General features: G+C 38.7%; 1 protein-coding gene across 2 annotated transcripts in view; it reads right to left on the bottom strand.

The window, feature by feature from the left end:
• Positions 1–18,623, bottom strand: part of rps6ka2 (ribosomal protein S6 kinase, polypeptide 2) — an 88,666-nt gene that overhangs the window by 45,594 nt on the left and 24,449 nt on the right. For both annotated transcript variants that reach the window (XM_067421443.1, XM_067421442.1), the window contains exons 2-5: positions 13,954–14,070; positions 10,883–10,964; positions 6,193–6,273; positions 5,733–5,812 (exon numbers count right to left, since the gene is read on the bottom strand). In XM_067421443.1, coding sequence (XP_067277544.1) covers positions 5,733–5,812; positions 6,193–6,273; positions 10,883–10,964; positions 13,954–14,070 — 360 coding nt within the window. The remainder of the gene's footprint in view (positions 1–5,732; positions 5,813–6,192; positions 6,274–10,882; positions 10,965–13,953; positions 14,071–18,623) is intronic.

Here is an 18,623-nt window from a genome sequence, read left to right as displayed (position 1 = left end):
ATGGATGATAATAGTTATCTTTAGTAGTTAATGCTCTTGGTGTGAACGGGCCTTTATTCTGAGAAATCTTGTAGCTTTTTTTCCTCTTTAACTTTATAAGATGAAATGTATTTAAGATTAAATTGAATTGTATTATTTAATAATTGTATTTATATATACATTTATATTTATAGTGTAATTATATAATACCACTAATCCAACATTCTTCAATATAATTTTTTTTTTTTTTTTTTTTTTTTTTTTTGTAGTTTCAGTTGTTCATATATTTTATTTCATCAATTTAGAATACATTATGAAATTTTAGGTGAATTGTGATTTGTTTTTAAAATCGTTTGCACACACATTTCACACACAAATTTGTGCAAATGCATGCTTATTGAAACATACCCATTATTATTAATTTGATTTGTACATATTCTGAAGAAAATAAGTTTGTGCTATAATGCTATTTTAAAAAATATACTTTTGGCTACAGCCAAATTAATTATTTTTTCTCAAATTATATTTATTATATTAATTTTGATTTAATTGTATAAGGCCTAATCAAAAACACATTCACACTTTAGATTAGCTTCCAATTCTCACTATTAACTAACTATTAATTATGACTTATGCCTCAATAATCTCCTAATTACTGTTTATTAATAGTTAGTAAGGTAGTTGTTGAATTTAGGTATATTGTAGGATTATGGGATGTAGAATAAGGTCATGCAGAGGAGGAATAATTTTAATATGTGTTTTATAAGTACTAATAAACTGCCAATATCCTAGTAATATGCATGCTGATAAGTTAATATTAAGAATTTGACCCTAAATTAAAGTGTTAACTAAATTCTTTTTTTTTTCAAACACAAAAAAACAAAAAAACAAAAAAACTAAAAGTAAAAAGATTTTTAAAGAAAAAGATAACTAAAGATAGATATTTTAAAATAGCATACTTAATCAATATATTTTCTTTAGACACAAGCCAATATATATATACAATTTAATTTCACCAAAAGACAAAAGCTAAATTGGCTGTGAAAGTTGAATTTTCACTTAAATTAAATTAAATTAAATTGATAAATTAAATTAAATAAAATCACTAAAACGTTAGTCAATGTTTGAGACAAATTTGAAATATTATTTTTTATTATTCTAAAAAAATCTTTTTAAAATATGCACCATATTTTCTGTTATGTACTAAGAAAAACACACCAGAAATAAATAATATTCCAACCCAGTAAGGCACTTTTGCTACTTTTGCTCTGCACTCAGTAAGGCACTTTTGCTATTTAAAACAAAAATGTTCCATTTTTTTTTTCCCATGGGAAATATTATATGCTCTTAGGCAAACAAGTTTAAACCAAAAACATGATTTTTTATTTTTTATTTTTTTTTTTACATTTTATGACCAATGGCAAAAAGCACTTTAAATAAATGAGTGGTTTCTATAGCATTGATAGATTGATTGACATTGTTGCTAGGGTGTTCTGGGTGGCTTCCAAATTAAATCAAAAGAGCCCAGTTTGCATGATATTCTTATCAACTACCAGTCAAAAATGTGTTGTTTACTAAAGAAGTAGCACATCTCTCCTCAATAAGTCGCATGGTTTGATGTATCATTCATGCTAGGCTTCTGGCTTTGTTCAAACTAAAAAGATGAGCAACAGTAATAATGGTGCTTGAGTTAACATCCATGGATTTCCATAAAAGGTACATCAAAATAAAGCACATGCACTTAATATGAGGCATCTGTTGAGCTTTTTTTTTAGAATAAAACAGCAGTCTTGTCATAGATCATGCGAATATAAAATTCCTTCTTCCTTTCTGTGCTTTGAAACCTCAAACACAGTACATGTTTGTAGCACAGGCATAGATCATCATTTCATAAGGAGTGTAGAAAAAACAGTATATAGCCCAGATCAGTATAGCAACAAGAAAAATGAATTCATATCTTTAAAAAAAGCCAATATTACACTTTTAAATAAACCTTGGCATCTCTCTTCCGATCACCACAGCAACAACGTTATTCCTGGTGGTTTTGCTGTGTGCTTTTTATAGATTTAAACCACTCTCTTATCGGTTAGAGAACTCAGAGGCTGTTAAGTGTGAAACTTACAAAGGACTATCTCATTTTATTTTTAAAATAATGTAAGAAATGTGTAAGTCTTTGCACACTGAGTCCAACCTTTTTCATTGCGTTTTTTTTTTTTGTATTCATCATTCGGTGGCTCTGAACTGTCAAAACCTGTCTTAAAATGAAAAATGTATAGATATTCTACATATATGAAAAATGCAGAAAATCTAACCTGATCAGATTTTTTTTTTTTTGACAGAACAAAGTTTCGGAGGCAGTGTGATTGCCACACCATGAGGTTTTATTTTTTTTATGTGCAAAAATTTTGAACGAGTGCAAAGACCTTAATTCTTATGTACATTTCCATGTCCAAATATATCTTAAAGGTATAGTTCACCAAAAAAATTTAATTTGATGTTTATATGCATCCAAGATATAGGTGACTTTGTTTCTTCAGTAGAACACACATGAAGATTTTTAATGGCAACTATTGAGGTCTGTCAGTCGTATAATACATGCGAATGGTTGCAAACTCTATCAGTAAAAAAAAAACATGCACATACAAATCCAAATTGGGTTGTGACGACAAATTGATGCCTTAAGACATGAAACGATCAGTTTGTGCTAGAGACCAAACAGTATTTATATATATTTTTTCTCTTTCTAATACACCACTATGTACAATAGCTTTCAGCGCGATCACTTCCGGTGAGTAAGGTCAATGTACACAATATGGTGTAGTTTACACAAGCGTTGGAAGGGATCTCTCATTTTGTATTTCATGAGAGCTACACATTCCAAAAAAGTTGGGAAAGGTAGCAATAAGAGGACGAAAAAGTTAAATGTATATACAAAGAACAGCTGGAGGACCAATTTGCGTATATTTTGGGTATAAAAAGAGCTTCTCAGAGTGGCAGAGTCTCTCAGAAGTCAAGATGGGCAGAGTATCACCACTTCCCCAATGTTGCGGCTTTGTGGTCAGAAAAATCTAAATTTTAAGTTATTTTTGAAAAACTTGGACACCATGTCATCATAAAGAGGACAAGGACAACCCAAGTTGTTATCAGCGCTCAGTTATGGGCAGCTAACACATCTGGAAAGGCTCCATCAATGCTGAAAGTTATATCCAAGATCTAGAAAAACACATGCTCCCATCCAAATTTTGTCTCATTCAGGGAAGACCTTGCATTTTCCAAAATAACAATGTCAGACCACATACTGCATCAATTACATCATCATAGCTGCGTAGAAGAAGGATCCAGGTACCAAAATGGCCAGCCTGCAGGCCAGATCTTTCATCCATAGAAAACATGTTGCGCATCATAAAGAGGAAGATGCAACAAAGAAGATCTAAGTTGAGCAACTAGAAGCCTGTATTAGACAAGAATGGGACAACATTCCGATTCCTAATCTTGAGCAACTTGTCTCCTCAGTCCCCAGACGTTTGCAGACTGTTATAAAAAGAAGAGGAGATGCCACACAGTGGTAAACATCTCGCACAAACTGATCATTTCGTGTCTTAAGACATCAATGTGTCATCACAAGCTACATGGTTTAATATGGATGTGTTACCATTCATATGCATTATACAACTGACAGACTGCAACGGTTGGAGTAAAAAAAAAATCTTCATTTATGTTCTACTGAAGAAACAAAGTCACTTATATCTTGGATGCCCTGGGGGTAAGCAGATCAACATAACATTTTCAATTTTGGGTGAACTATCCCTGTAATATACTGGATATAAATATATACTAAAACTGTTTAAAAACTATTTTTTCTTTTATCACAATATCAAAATAATTTCAACATATATTCAACATATATTCAACATATATATATATATATATATATATATATATATATATATATATATATATATATATATATATATATATATATATATATATATATATATTATAAATACTCAAAATACAACAAGCACATCAAAGGAAAAGCTACTGGATAACAGAAAAGATCCAGAAGAGCTCTGTGTATTGATAATAACAGCTTTAAAACCTGTTCACACAGAGAATGATAGCTAATAATCAAAATATAATGATAAAGATATAGTTCTAAAAAACGTTTTAAGTATTAAAGTATACATTAAAGTACTACAGTATAAAGTATATTAAAGTACTACAACTGTAACGATTATGGCACAGAAAATTATATCAATGGAAATGCTGTCAGAATTTTTTTTCTAGTTGGTGACCGATAAAAACATTGAAAGCCAATCAGAATCCATCATGCTTTAAAGAGCTTTAACATTTAAAATGATAGACATCAAGACTGCAGCACATGTTAGTGTGAATGATAATATTATCGTTATAGTTATCTTTATAGTTATCATTCTTGGTGTAAACGGTCCTACTACTGTAGCTACTGTAAAAAATGATTGGTTTCAGTGGCTGAGAATATCCTCAGGCACACAGGGGATCTATTACAAACTCTACACAACCGCCAGACACAAACTGTGCTAATCAATATAAAACACATTATTTCCCCTTAATCCTTACCAACACCTAGACAGAAGTGTATTATCCACTGATCAGCTCTGATGCTATAATGTATGATTCAGAATGTACAGGCTTCAGCAAACACTGCAATCAATAGATCAATAATGAGATTTGCTCCTCATGTGCGAAGGGAACAGATCCTTGCGGGAAGCCTTTATTGAATCTGTGAGATTAGAAAGTGATGTGATCAAGAAAATCAAACACTCCATTAAGGATAATTACAGTATAGTGAGTGTTTACAACAGGGAAACAATGAGGTACCAATTACAACGTTCGTCAGAGAATAGATGCCAGACATGCCTTTAATTACCAAGGAATTTGGACCAACATTTCCATTACAAGTCAGTCTATTATTGCAGGTAGATGTATTGGCAATTACTAAAGGATCAATCGGTAAGGAATTGCAAAGCTGAAGACTGCAATTGTTGATGTTATATCTGTTTTACTTGTTTTCTCACTCTCGTGACTTCCATAGAACTCAAAAGGAGAAATGTAGAAGAATGTGTTTTTTCCAGGGTTGGAGCTAAACTCTGCAAGAGAGTGGCCGTCCAGGATCAACGTTCCCCACCCCTGCTTTAGAGGAACATGAGAACACTGTTCATTTTGGTCTCTCCTCATCCACTTTCTTTGTACTAATGATGCAACAATACAGTTAGTCCACGGTTCAATACATACCTCGGTTTTTAACCACGTTTTTTCGGTTCGGTTCGGTTTGTTTTTTTGTTTTTTTTACTATTCTATTCTTAGGCGACAGGAACAGAAAAGGTTAGGGAGAAAATGTTTTTATTGCAATACTCTTTCTTTATTTTACTTAAAAGACTTAAAGACCCTTACTTAAACTTAAAACTTTACCTAAAAAACCCTTGTACACATTCCCAGTGTATCGTATAATATAAAATAAATATATAGAAAGATTTACAGTGGTAGCTCAGAGGTAAACAGTAGCATTTAAGTATGAAATTGAATGAATAAATGTAGGCTTAAATTAAAACTAAAAGCAGCATGAACCTTCTCAAAAGCATCTCCTTGTGAGTTCCACAGAGATAATAAAGTATTTCGGCTTTAGAACAACAAACTCTTTGAATGAATTATTTCTAAAAATTAAACACACAATATTTGCCTGTTCACTATTATTTAATTGAATAAAAGCTGACCTCTTTGGAGAGTCGTGTGAAAAGATCTCCCCCTCTGAGAAAGTCCAATATAAGATACAACTTTCCTTCTGTCTGAAATGCTGTGGGGAAAAAGCAACAAAGGTGACATTGATTTTTTCACCTGTCAGAAACAAAACTCAAAAAATAGAAGTTTACCATGTTACATGCCACTCAAAGTTTAAATGCTACAGTCAAGCGACTGGCAATCTATTTTTAAATAAATAATGATTAGATACTTGAGTACAAACTTGAACACTAAAGATTACATGATAGCTCATTACTGGAAGGCTACAGCATTATGAAAACCTGATCTACTGTCATACAACAGAAGAAAGTTACACAAAGTCCACAAAGCTGCTTGTTTGTCACTATAATATAGCATGGAGGTTCAGAAATGTATGTTATTTTGTAATTGTTTGTGTTCTGTTGTTTACAATCTCCTCCTGGGAGAAGAACTTACCATAGTGGAGTTTGACGATGAAGGGATGATTCACTTCTGCGAGAATGTCTCGTTCCATTTTCGACCTCACTCTGTCCCGCACTTAAAAACACAGAGACAAGAAGACATGTGAATGTGTCAACTTGTTTATTCCCTTGGCAAAAGCACATAATTGAAGAATTGGCAAATGTAAATTATGATACTGTATATTGATTTATGTTCATATTGATATTTATTTTTTAAAGTGCATAAAACGATTCTAAAGAATCTGTTTTTGAAAAAGTGTTTTAGTGCTGTGACCCTTGTGAATATAATTTACTTTATATTTACTTTAACGAAGTAATTGGCAATTTGGTTAACAGGTTCGTATGAGCATAAATAATTGAAATATGCTCTAATTTTGATATTAACTTGAATTTTAATGTGCATATCAGAGTGGAAAAAAACTAATTGTAATTGGTCTCCTTGTTGCACGTTGTGGGCTTGACATATCACAGCTGAAATCTCCCAATTACTTAGTTTGGATATGCAGATGTTTATATGAATGTAGTATTGTAGTGGCTATTACACATAAAAATGACTGATATGGGTCTTTAGACATAAGTGAGATTACTAGAGTAGATATGTTAGTAGATTACTATATGGACAAATGTATTGGGACACCAGACCACCAAAAGGAACTGTTAATGACATTAATAAAGGGTCGGCCCACCCTTTGCAGCTATAACAGCTTCCACTATTCTGGGAAGGCTTTCCTCAAGATTTTGGTGCATTTCTGAGGGAATTTTTACCATTTCATCCTTCAAAGCATTTGTGGATCAGTGCATCAGTGCATCAGTGATTGTGAGGTTGGATCACTGATGTTGGACGAGAAGGCCGGACTTGCAATCAGTTCATCTAAAAGGGATTTGATGGGGATAAGGTCAGGGCTCTGTGCAGGCCAGTCAAGTTCTTCCACACCAAACTCGTCTATATGAACCTTTCTTTGTGTTTTGAGGCACAGCCATGCTTGGGTAGAAAAGTTTCTTCCCCAAACTGTTGGAAGCATAGCATTGGGTGCGTTTACATGCACATTCTTAAGCCGATTATGCCTAATAAGCCGACAATGAACATAGTCATGTAAACGCTGTAACCCGTTTTCTTTTATTGGTAGTAAGGTCATAAACGGCGTAAGCATAAACTGGTCGGGACAGGTAGTTTTTTGCTTTTTACCCCGATTTTGCACAGCATGTAAACGCATGAACCTGCTTTCTGTCGGTTTATTGAAGTGCGCATGTGTGATAGGTGACACAAAAATGCAAACTTAGAGCAGATTTAAACGCATCCAGACAGAGTGAGCTAGCGTTTTGCATGTAGAAATATATCAAAAACGCAGACTCTTTTTAGACCCAGAAAATTGTAAAGATGTGTTCTCTCATCATGCAGCAGAAGTAGAAGAGGTTCAGTCAAAACGCTGCATAACTGCATGCAGCATGAGGGATAATATGAGCCGTGAATCTCCCGCTGACACGGTGCACGCTTTATTTAACACCACCACTGACGTAACATATAGAATACTCCAAGTCAGATTCAGACATTATTATTTTTGAAGTCACTACAAGGAAATAACCCAGTTTAGTAATAAAGTCATGTAAACACAGTTTACTTGTATTGTCAGTTTACTGGTTTGCATTTAAACAGGGAAAACTGGTTATTTCAATGAGCTGATATTTGTGAGTTATCAGCTTACTGATGTGCATGTAAACACACTCATTGTCCAAAATATCTTGGCAAGATGAGCCATTAAGATTTTCCTTCACTGGAACTAAGGGGCCTAAACCAGCCCTTTGAAACACTGCCCCATATCATTACCCCTTCTCCACCAAACTTTACATTTGGCAAATTGCAGTCAACAACGTTCTTCTGGCATCAGCCAAAGCCAGACTCCCCCATCAGACTGCTAAACAGACGAGTGTGGTTTGTCACTCCACAGAACACGCTTCAGAGTCCAGTGGTGGCATGCTTTACAACGCTCCATCCAACACTTTACTTGGCATTGTACTTGGTGATGCAAGGCTTTCATGCAGCTGATCGGCCGTAGAAACCCATTCCATGAAGCTCACATTTTTGTAATTATATTAATCTCAGTGGAAGTTTTGAACTCTTGAATTTACGTGGTCTTCAGCTTTGGGGGAGTTATTGCTGTTCATAAACGCTTCTACTTTCCAGTAATACACTTACAGTTGACCATGGAATATCTAGCAGGGATGAAATAATGAAAGGACTTATTTGGGGCAGTCATGGCCTAATGGTTAGAGAGTCAGACCTGTTTGCAGGTTTGAGTCTCAATACTGGCAGGTACTAAGGTGCCCTTGATAAAGGCTTGAGCCCCTGCCCCTTTGAAAGTGAAAGTGCCCTTTTCGATCGCACCTCAGTGCCCCCGCAAACATGATTTCCACCTGTTGGGGACCCCACCCCAAATGTGATTTCTACCAAGGGGACCCACTTTATTGCAAAGGTGACATCATTCCTATAACAGAACCACATTTGAATTCACTAAACTCTTCAGAAAGATTCTTTCCCCCCACAAATGTTTGTAAATGCAGACTGCATGGCCAGGTGCTTGATACACCTTAGGCAATGTGTCTGATTGAAACATCTGAATACAAGAATTAAGAAGTGTTTCTCAATACAATTATCCATATATAACAGATTAAACCACATATGAAGTAAAAAATATAATATCTCATTCTGTTTTTGCTGTTTACATGCATGAAAAAACAATCTCAAAACCCACAACTTTCAATTCAACCTTGCAAAGAGAACTGCTTGCAATCACGGCCAACCAAACACTTCATCGCAATTTCTCCATTCGGCTTGGTTTGCCATCCATAACTCCTACGACAGCCCAGGAACTCACAGTTCTGATTGATGATCATTTAAACTTCAAAGATAACATTGCTAGAACAGCCCGCAAGTGCAGATTTGCTTTATACAACATTCGGAAGATCAGGCCCTTCCTATCAGAGCATGCTACAAAACTCCAAGCTCTTGTTCTATCCAGGCTAGACTATTGTAATGCTTTCTTGGCAGGCTTTCTAGCATGTACTGTTAAACCTCTGCAACTGATCCAGAATGCAGCAGCGAGAAAGGTCTTTAACGAGCCGAAGAAAGCGCACGTCACACCTCTCTTCATCAATTTGTTCTGGTTGTGGTTGCCAATCACGTTTGCTTCACATTCAGATGTTTGCCTGCAGAACAACCACTGGCTCTGCACCCGCATCCCTAAACTCACTGCTTCAGACTTATGTTCCCTCCAGAAGCTGGTGTTCTGCAAGTGAACGGCGCCTTATGGTGCCATCCCAAAGAGACGGACACAAAATCTCTTTCACAGACCTTTATCTGGACTGTTCCCTGCTGGTGGAATGACCAGCCTAACTCAACCCAAATTGCTTAGTCTTTAGCCATTTTCAAGAAACGGCTAAAAATGCATCTTTTTTGACAACACTTGACCTGTTAATACTACTATTCTATCCTATTTATTTATTAGAAACATGCTACATGAACTGTCTAGACTAACTGGAATAGTCACAGCACTTTCATATAGTTGCCCTATTGTTGGTTTGACTGCTTCTATTGTTCTCCTCATTTGTAGTCCCTTTGGATAAAAAGCTAAATGATTAAATGTAAATGCTCTGTTCCAAATATGATTTAAAAGAAACTTTAGTATCTTTCTTTTTTTTTATTAGTTTGGCAGTGTAAGAGAGTTTCTTTTTCTTTTCATTAAAAAGTCAGTCATACATTAATCTGAAAGTACAATAATTGCAAGAATAACAACTGAAATAGGCTTCAAACAGGTTCCCTATTATTGTTTTGCCAAACAGGTCCAACTCCAAATGCATGCCCATTGATTGAGCCATTGCCACTGTGTCAGGATAGATGCTTAAACAAATAGCTTTGTAGGCTTTATAAAGCCAAATTTACATAAATGAAATAATCATACAGTAGTTTATCTGCACATTTTAACATCAATAATGTGCATACATCAGATTTAAGCCTTCAGAAATGTACTACATATCTTTGAGGCGTCTGAAAATAAAAGAAGCGTGATGGATGTCGCATTCAAATGGGATGCTTTACACTGAATGATTTGTCTTATGTAACAGCTGCAGCATTGCTGTAGTCTGACAGTGAGGTGCCACAGTCACCAATACTGTTATATTCATTCACAAGTACATGAAGAACTTGAAGAGAGCAAATACTCTAGTATGTAACCATGGTTACATTGAGTGAATAAGTTATGTGGGTTGTGAATAGGTTGTGAAATAGATTACTTCTCCAAACTGAGCACTGTGAATCACTATGATAACTGCTGTTTTGCTGTGTTTGTTGTGTAAAAACAAAGGGATGAATCACAATAATGAATAAATCATGAGGAAATCCAGTTAGCTGCTATGGATCTTAAGTATGCAAAAAACCACCTGGTTGTCTGAGAGGGACCTTTTAACCATGTTAAACAATTCGATGATTCAGATACTCTTTAAAAATCAACCAGAGAGCACTTCAGGCCCCCTAGCAGTTTAGTTATGACTCACAGGTTAGATGTCATGCTGAGCTGAAATAATACAAGTTTTACATCAGTGCATACCAAGGAGAGATTGACAAATGTAAGGCACACAAATTATAGAGTAGAAATCAGAATTCAGATCACTTAATTTAAATCAGTTTTTACCTTTTAGTGTTGCCTTTTTTAAGACCTTCATGGCATAGAGTTGTCCTGTATCTGAACCTTTGATTTTTCTCACCAAGAACACCTGAAACATAAGACCAAAATTCAGTACCCCACACTATTCACATCTAAGTCTGTGCGGAGAGGGAGATATACGAAAAAATCAGGGTATTCTCACAAAAATGCGTATAAATAGTACGAGTGTGCAATGTCGTGGAATGTATACGCCAAAACTCATTTTGGCGTGTCTATGGCACGCTGTTTTTCGCATGCATATGATACGCATTTTATGGCGTATTATACATACGAACCCCCCACCTCACCACTCTAAACCTACCCAAGCGCGTGTCATATATACACCCCACTACTCTAAACCTACCCAAGCGCGTGTCATATATACGCCATAAAGTGCGTCTCATATGCATGCGAAAAACAGCGTATCATATGCACGCCAAAATGAGTTTTTGAAGTTGTCTTAAGCCATGTGACTGACAGACTAAAATTTCTGGAAATTTCCTGCTCTGTTCTAAAGCATTCTACAGTCTTCTTCACACAAAAAGGAATCATATTGTTTCTGTAGACTTGTCTTACACTGTGTCCTATTTAGATGATGATAAGACTCCAGCAATAAGCAATTTGTCCGTCCACACCAGATGCGACATGACTATGAGGCACGGCAAAATCAATCAAATATCACAGGTAATCAGAAGAGTGTGTGGGCGAGTCTCTCTGCAAGAGCACTGCACTCTCATTGAATCAAATTCATACTTATTATTATTAAAAACATACTGGGTGAAGGGACTTTGTTAAATTGTTTGTTCACATTGAGTTCAACAGTTTAAAACTTTTTGTTCTGAAGTGAATTATCAATTATCATTTTCAGTCTGGATATAAAGATCACACAAAATTACATTCAAACTCACATTAAAAATGAAATAAACATTAAATAAAGCACATAATCAGTACCTGAGATTATTGTGTCATACTTTTTATATGGTTGTCCCAGCTGCACCGTCATAGAAATAGAAATGTTTCTAAAACAGATTTAGTGATTACAACAATCAAGGCTGGTAAGAACAAAATCTCTGATTAACATGGAAAAGATACGCATGTCGGGGCGTCGAGTCGTGTCTGGTTAGGACATGGTGTTAGAAAATGAATATGAATCTTTTGTCATTTTTGCAATTTGGATCATGCCTGATATATTTTGTGTTTCATTGAAGAAGAGAAAATGGTTTGGGATTAGATGGGAGTAATTCTTTTTTTTTTTTCAAAAGCTAGTGAGCTAAGGCAACATCTCAACTCAACTCACAAATGATTTCAGTGGAATTTGGCATTAGCATGTTGCTAAGCTAACAATGCAGTAGCTACTCTACTAAGCAAAATACATAAATATTGGGTTACAATACTTTTCAGTATTGAATGAATTCTAAGTATATTCATAATTAAAATAGATTTACTTAGAATCTTCTTTTTTATGAAGATCATCACATTGCATTCTTTGATTGCCTTCTCTATTGGAAAATACATGTGATGCTGCCTTACATTTTCGCCAAAGGTACCTCTGATTATACAGTCTACTTAAAGGGGTAGTTCACCCAAAAAATAAAATTCATGTCATTAATTACTTACCCCCATGTCGTTTGACACTCGTAAGATCTCCATTCATCTTTGGAACGCAAAGTAAGATATTTTTGTTGAAATCTGATGGCTCAGAAAGGCCCCCATTGGCACATATGATATTTCCTCTCCCAAGACCCATACAAGGTACTAAAGATGTCGTTACAAAGTCCATCTCACTACAGTGGTTCTACAATCCTTTTGTGAAGTGACAAGAATAGTTTTTGTGCGCAAAAAATCCCTAATAAAAGACTTAGTGATGGCCTATTTCAAAACACCGCTTTGTAAAGCCTCGGAGCGGTATGAATCAGCGTATTGATTCATGATTCGGATCGCGTGTCAAATCGCCAAACTGATGAAATCACGTGACTTTGGCGATTCAAATCATGAATTGATATGCTGATTTAAAAAATAATCGTCCCATCACCATATAAGTCGTTATTTAGTTGTTGTTTTTTTGCGCACAAAAACTATTCTCGTCGCTTCATAAAATTATTGTACAGCCACTGTAGTGAGATGGTGTGGCAAGGGGGGCGTGGTTCAGCGAGGTCTGCAGCGGGAGAGAGGGCCGCGGGACGAGCGGTAAGTGAGTGGGTTGGACGCAGATTAATAACACCTGTCTCTTGTTCTAGTAATGAGCGCGGAGACGGGATAAAACACCAGCGGAACCGGAGACCAGGGAGAGAGAGAGTCGGACTGTTGATGCGAGACCCTGAGTTATCCGGAACCCGGAAGTGCGTGACCCGGAAGTGAAACTGAGACTGAGCATATGAGAAAACAGACACACACTGAAGTGTGCACGTTGAGATTGAGTTTGAAAATAAAAAGCATCAACAGTCCTGCCGACCCCCGTGTCCTCTTCCTTCCTTACTCTATCGAACTTGTTACAGATGGGCTTTGTAACGACGCCTTTAGTGCCTTTTATGTGTCTTGAATGACATTGGTGCCAATGGAGGTCTTTCTGAGCCATCGTATTTCAACAAAAATATTGTGTTCTGAAGTACTGAAGGTCTTACAGGTGTCGAATCACATAAGGGTAAGTAACTAATGACATCATTTTCATTTTTGGGTGAACTAGCCCTTTAAATAGATGGGCTTTGTGTCTGACTATGATATCTTTTTAATGTTGCCTTCATGAAGCTTAGGTATTAAAACAGGCAGGAAATTTCAGTTTTGGGACACAAGATAATCATTTAAAACTATGTAATGTAACTCTCGCAACAACTGATCTAAATCATTTCTATTCCCAAAACAAAGTCAGTCAGTTCAAATGAAGGGTTTATAAGGACACAGAGCGCTTTACATCCATTACCTACCCCAAACCTAAACTGGCTGAACATTACTTGCATTAACATAATTACATCCAAACAAATGGCACATCTAATCTTAGTCATTGGTAGCAGTCTGCATAAACATTGACAAAGAGAGGATAAGTTAGCATTTTCAAGGCTCACCTTTCCATAGGAGCCCTGACCCAACACCTTGAGCAGCTCAAACTGTGACGGATCTGCTTTCTCGAAGCCCTCTTTCACATGATCGCTGATATCAAACTCCTTTAAGATGCTGTCATCCTGCAAAGGCAACAGATGGCACAGCTCAGAGAGAAATAAACAAATGCTTTTGCCATAAAGCTGTGTGTTTAAGCATATTTGGCAATATGATGCCAGCTGGGATTATGAATAACAGTAGGAAACAGGTCAAGAAAAGTGTTCAGATGGTGTGATCATCAGTGTGTTTATCTCATTGCCATATTCATTTAATAGGTGCTCACAAAGCACAATGACAAATATAACAGCGTACAATATACAACCCAAATTCACAATACAGCTACTAGAAATTGCTCTTTATAACGAGAATTCAAACTGCAGTCGAGTAGAAGCTGTTCTTTAGTTTGCTAGTCGTAGATTTGATGAGTTGATTTCACTTTCCGATAAAAATAACAGTTTATGGCCAGGATAGGATTTTGAATAATGGAATGGTCTTTTCTTAACTACAGATGATGTGGATCAATTAATGACAGATATTATATCCTAGGCACTTGACAGTAAGGAAGAAATGATCTGTCATTAGTAATTACTTCCATTTCATTGGCACTTTCAAAATAAGGTATTGAAAAGATTTAGATTTTTTTTTTTTTTTTTCTGGGGCTGGTTAAAAGTTATTAAATGTGTGAAATTTAATAGCATTACTTAGGGATATTCTGTTCATTACAAAAAATAGAAACAAAATGCGCGCGCACGCACGCACGCACACATGCACGCACGCACACACACGCACACACACACACGCACGCACACACACGCACACACACACACGCACACACACACACACACACACACACACACACACACACACACACACACACACACACACACACACACACACACACACACACACACACACACACACACACACACACACACATCTGGTTCACTATCTTTGTGGGGACTCTCGATAGGCGTAATGGTTTTTATTCCGTACAAGCCGTATTTTCTATCCCCTTACACTGCCCCTGCCCCTAAACCTACCCATCACAGGAAACATTCTGTATTTTTACCTTCTCAAAAAAAAAACTCATCCTTTATGATTTATAAGCCTTTTGAAAAGGGGGGAATGGGGACCACTGGCTGGTTCCCACAATGTAGGTAATCTCAGGTTTTACTATCCTTATTGGGACTTTTGGTCCCCACAATGTAATATAAACAAGGGCACACACATATACACACACACACACACACACATACACACACACACACACACACACACACACACACAATTCTGGGTCGCTATCTTTGTGGGGAATAGACGTAATGGTTTTTATACTGTACAAACTGTATATTCTGTCCTCTTACACTAACCCTACCCCTAAACCTGCCCATCACACAAAACTACAGGCATTTTCAAATTTTCAAAAAAAAAAAAAATCTCATTCTGTATGATTTATACGATTGTTTCCTCATTGGGACCTGAATTTAGGTCCCCACGGTGACACGAGTACCCATGAGGTTAAAATCCCCCAGCGGGATATAAAATCATGAACACACGTTTTATGTACATACTATGTATTCTATCCCCCTAAACCTACCCTTCACAGAAAACTTTCTGCAGGTTTACATTTTCAAAAAAACACAAGTTGTGACCGTGGACCACAAAACCAATCATAAGTTGCACAGGTATATTTGTGGCAAAAGTCAAATATACACTGTACAGGTCAAAATGATTGATTTGTCTTTTATGCCAAAAATCATTAGGATATTATGTAAAGTTCCATGAGGATATTTCGTAAATTTTCTACCGTAAATATATCAAAAAATATAATTAGTAGCAATATGCCTTGCTAAGCACTTCATTTGGACATCTTTAAATGCACTTTTCTCAATATTTACATTTGTTTTCCCTCTCAGATTCCAGATATTCAAACAGTTGTATCTCGGCTATAGGATCCTATCCTATACATCCATAACATCAGTGAAATGTTTATTTATTGAGCTTTGATATGATTTATATATCTCAATTTCATAAAATTGACCTTTATGACTGGTTTTATAATCCAGGGTCACATTTAGTCTGATTTATAAAATCATGGGGATTAAAAATTCTGTTCCCTTTCGGGGAACTCGAGCTGCGTCGAAACGCTGTGAGAACGCCTCTGCGTTAATGCGTCGTGAAGCGCCTGTAGAACCATTCCATCGGAAAAAAGATCGATCGTCGCCGACGTGATGACGTCATCAACCGGAGACTATAAAAGGTCCGCGAACACAAACAGGAACTAGCTTCTGAGCCTTCAGCAAGCGATCTGTGTGAACCTGTCTGTCTATTTGGTGTTTTTGTCTGTCTATATCCAGAGATTTTCCACCCTTTTGTTAAATATTGCAGTATATATTAACAAACAAAGAGAAAATAAAATAGATAGAGTAAAATGGCGAGTGAAAGCAGCTTTAAGAGGTGTGTTCATCCCTGCCCACGCTACATCACGAGCGGGGATACACACTCTCTTTGTGTAGCCTGCTTGGGAGCGCAGCATGCCCAGGCAGCCCTCGAGGGGGCTGCTTGCGAGCACTGTGAGCGTATGCCACTGAGAACGCTGCGCTCCCGCCGGGCACTCTTCGAGGAGGGTGCCTCGGCTCGTGTTCCCCGCGGCTCTGGTCCCGCTGCTGCCGAGGCAGAGCGGTGGCTTCAGTCGTGGGGTTCACACATGGACTTTACAGAGGGGTTTGAGACGGGCCCAGCCTTATCTCAGCCCTCACCTGTATCGTCCAGTGTCTCGTCTCGGGGTTTGGAAGCCCGCTCTGCGGTCTCTTCCTCCCTGGGCGGGGCACCGGTGCTCCAACTATCCAGCTCTGAGGAGGTGGACGTTGAGAGCATCGCGACTGAAGACTCGCCACTTCAGTCACCCGCTAGTGAGTTGAGGTTCTCACGAGAGCTGTGGCCAGGTTAAATATAAAAATAAGAAATGACTGGCTGGCTGAAATATCTGAATCCCATCGAAATCAGAGAGAACGAAATTAGATGAGCGATTCCTGCCCTCTCGTGCAAAGCATCAACGTCCTGCCATTCTTCCCTGACCTGCACACCGAGGTGTCTAGGTCATGGAGGAAACAAGCGGTATCATATAGAGTGTTCAGCCCACATATATCTGCATATAGTAATATATTTGGGCTGAGACACTATGGTTATGGGGCGATGCCGAAGATCGAAGAGACGCTTGCGAGCTATCTCTCGCCTTCAGCTGCATCGTCCCTGGCATTTCCCCTCCGAAGGAAATCGGTGCTTACCTCAGCACACGGTACCCGTCTTCCTTCGGTGCCCACAGGGGGCCGCGCTGCTAACCCCGCCGCAATGTCAGGGCGCAGAGGGTCTCCGCGGGCCACCTGAGGGTGGTCCGCCCCCTCCTCGGAGGGCATGCGAGCAGTCAGGTCAGGTGTTCCCTGCCGGTTCGCCGTTTCAGGGCACTGCACTCGCTGCTCAAATTACACCAGAGGCCAGCCTCGAGAGGCTGGTTCCCTTAGTTTCCCCTCCGTGGGAAGACGGTGCTTACCTCAGCATACGGTACCCGTCTTCCTTCGGTACCCTCAAGGGGCCGCGCTGCCAACCCCGCCACAATGTCGGGGCGCAGAGGGTCTCCGCGGGCCACCTGAGGGTGGTCCGCCCCCTCCTCGGAGGGCAGGGGAAACAAAAGGACGCTGAGGGTAGTCCCCTCCGAAGGGAAACGGTGTTTACCTCTGCCTACGGTACCCGTTGTCCTGCAGCGCCCTCTGGGGGCCGCGCTGCCAACCCCGCCGCAATGCCGGGGCGCAGACTGTCCCCGCGGGCCACTCGAGGGTGGTCCGCTCCCCCTTCGGGGGGCTCCCGAGCAGTCAAGTCAGTCGTTCCCTGCCGGTCCGCCGCTTCAGGGCACTGTGCTTGTTGCTCAAAATACACCAGAGGCCAGCCTCGAGAGGCTGGTTCCCTTAGTAGATTTTCTAGACGAGTGGAAACGTCTATCAAATATATCTCAGTGGGTCCTGCAGATAATAGAAAAGGGGTACGCCATTCAGTTCAGAAGTCGGCCACCTCCTTTCTGCGGTGTCCTACCTACAGAGGTGGGCCCGGAGCAGGCTCTGGTAATGGCACAGGAAGTAGAGACACTCCTGCAAAAAGGGGCTATAGAGAGGGTTCCCCCTCCCAGCAGGGAGTCTGGCTTTTACAGCCGTTACTTCATCGTGCCGAAGAAGGATGGGGGCTTACGCCCGATATTAGATCTGCGGCTATTGAATCGCTCGGTGGCCAAGCTCAAATTCAAGATGCTTACACTCAGACAGATTGTAGCGCAGGTCAAATCGGAGGATTGGTTTGTCACCATAGACCTCAAAGATGCGTATTTTCATGTCTCCATCCTTCCACATCACAGGAAGTTCCTGAGGTTTGCCTTCGGGGGAGAGGCATACCAATATCGTGTACTTCCCTTCGGTCTAGCACTGTCACCCCGCACGTTCACCAAGTGTGTGGATGCAGCTCTGGCGCCGCTGCGTCTACAGGGCGTCCGCATACTGAACTATATCGACGACTGGCTGATTCTAGCGAATACAGAGCAGATGGCGGTTCAGCATCGAGATGCTGTTCTCGCCCATATGTCGAAGCTGGG

This window comes from Pseudorasbora parva, chromosome 17, assembly GCF_024679245.1.
Source record: "Pseudorasbora parva isolate DD20220531a chromosome 17, ASM2467924v1, whole genome shotgun sequence".
Classification (NCBI taxonomy): domain Eukaryota; kingdom Metazoa; phylum Chordata; class Actinopteri; order Cypriniformes; family Gobionidae; genus Pseudorasbora; species Pseudorasbora parva.
Note: the sequence above shows the minus strand (reverse complement) of the source record. Positions and strands in the feature narration are given on the sequence as shown.